Raw genomic sequence first — 1708 nt, 5'->3', positions numbered from 1 at the left:
ACACACACATACGACACCACCACCACCCCCAAGACCCCCAGACAATATTGTAACCAGAATAAATTCATCAGCAGAGAGTACACCATCAGTGTAAAACAAGCAGACCAGGAACAATGGTATACTGCGACAGAACACTTGTACAGAGCATGCATTCTACACACGCAGTATAAAGTTCTTACAATGTAACAAAACACACAAACTCGAATCAACTGTAGCAACAAATGTAACACAATACAAGTATAATAGTACAACGTGAGTGGATAAGGGCAGACAGCAGAGGATAAACATCCCCACCACGATTGCCAGTGTCTTGGCTGCTTTCTTCTCTCTGGAGAATTTGATCAGCCTGACAGACAGTGAACTCCTGAAAGTGTGCCCCTTGTTCCTGGAGTTGGCACGGGGCTCCCCTAGACTTCTGCAGTGAATCCTGAGGACAACCTCCATGGACTTGCTCCTTTCTTTCTTGACGCCAGCCTCCAGGCTTTTGGTGGTCCTCCTGGCCACAATGTAGACTTGAAAGTACATGATGAGGATGACTAGCAGCGGCAGGTAGAAGGATAAGAGGGAAGAGAAGAGGGCATATCCAGGTTCTTGAGTGATGTAGCACTGGCTTTCATCTGCTGGTGGAGGTTCCTTCCACCCCAACAGAGGTCCAATGGAGATGACCATGGAGGACACCCAGAGGAGGATGATGATGACCACAGCCTTCTTCTCAGTCATTATAGTTGGGTACCTGAGGGAATGTTTCACCCCTACATACCTGTCTATGGATATAATACACAAACTCATGATGGAGGCAGTGCAGCAGAGGACATCCACAGCAGCCCAGATGTCACAGAAGATCCGACCAAAGACCCAAGAGCCCAGCACCTCCAGGGTGGCAGAGAAGGGCAGCACGGTGGTGCTTAGCAGTAGGTCAGCTATGGCAAGGTTGATGATGAAATAGTTGGTGACTGTTTGCAGCTGCCTGTTGCATGCCACCGACAAGATCACTAGGATGTTCCCAACAATGGCAAAGAGGATGAAAACTGCCAGGACAATGCCCACACTCAGAGCCTGCAGGTCCAAAGCCGCTGCCAGGGAGGTGCCATTATCAGTCCCATTCCCACCTGGCAGGTAAGCACTTGATTGGTTCCACAGGCTCTCATTGCTGGGCTCTGACCAAGTCATGTTAATCCAATCTCATCTCCACATAAAAAGAAGATCCAGATCTCATGGCTGGAAGTTGAAACATCTTATCTCCATGGGTCGCAGTATCTCACCCCCTGCACCAAATCCCAGGTTTGGATTCACTCCTTGCTACCACATCCTCCAAAAAATGAGAGCTTCTCCATGAAGGTGGCAGAAGAAGCAGCTCCAAAACTTTTCTCAGCGCCTTGCACCTCCTCCCATGAGTGTCATTGTGCCTAAAGGATGCTTCCCTGAGTCAACCGCAGCACACAGCAATTGTAGCTACTCCCCTTTAGATTAATGAGGTTTCAGTTCCCCCCCCTCCAGTGTGAAAGAGAGCAAAGCAACATGGCACAAAGTGGTGCTGACTCCACTCTCCATGACAGTCCTGTGAAGTGCATGAGCTCAGCCAGAGTTGCTTGCAAGAAAGAAAGAGAGAAAAAAAAAAAAGCAGCTGAATGGATAAATGAAGCCAACCCTGGCTGTGCTTCATTCACTTTGGCAGGTCCCCTCCCCGCCTCCTTTCATTGCTACTCTG

The 1708-nt window shown here is 49.0% G+C and overlaps 1 protein-coding gene across 1 annotated transcript in view; it reads right to left on the bottom strand.

Moving 5' to 3' along the window:
* The window catches only part of ADRA1D (adrenoceptor alpha 1D), a 127006-nt gene extending 125758 nt beyond the window's left edge, over positions 1-1248 (bottom strand). Inside the window, exon 1 of the mRNA XM_018567651.1 lies at positions 273-1248. Coding sequence (XP_018423153.1) covers positions 273-1170 — 898 coding nt within the window. The 5' untranslated portion in view covers positions 1171-1248. The remainder of the gene's footprint in view (positions 1-272) is intronic.
* Positions 1249-1708: the final 460 nt, after the last annotated feature.

Source organism: Nanorana parkeri, unplaced genomic scaffold, assembly GCF_000935625.1.
Source record: "Nanorana parkeri isolate BGI_ZX_2015 unplaced genomic scaffold, ASM93562v1 scaffold1079, whole genome shotgun sequence".
NCBI classification, from domain to species: domain Eukaryota; kingdom Metazoa; phylum Chordata; class Amphibia; order Anura; family Dicroglossidae; genus Nanorana; species Nanorana parkeri.
The sequence above is the reverse complement of the archived record's forward strand: the minus strand, read 5'-3'. Positions and strand labels throughout refer to the sequence as shown.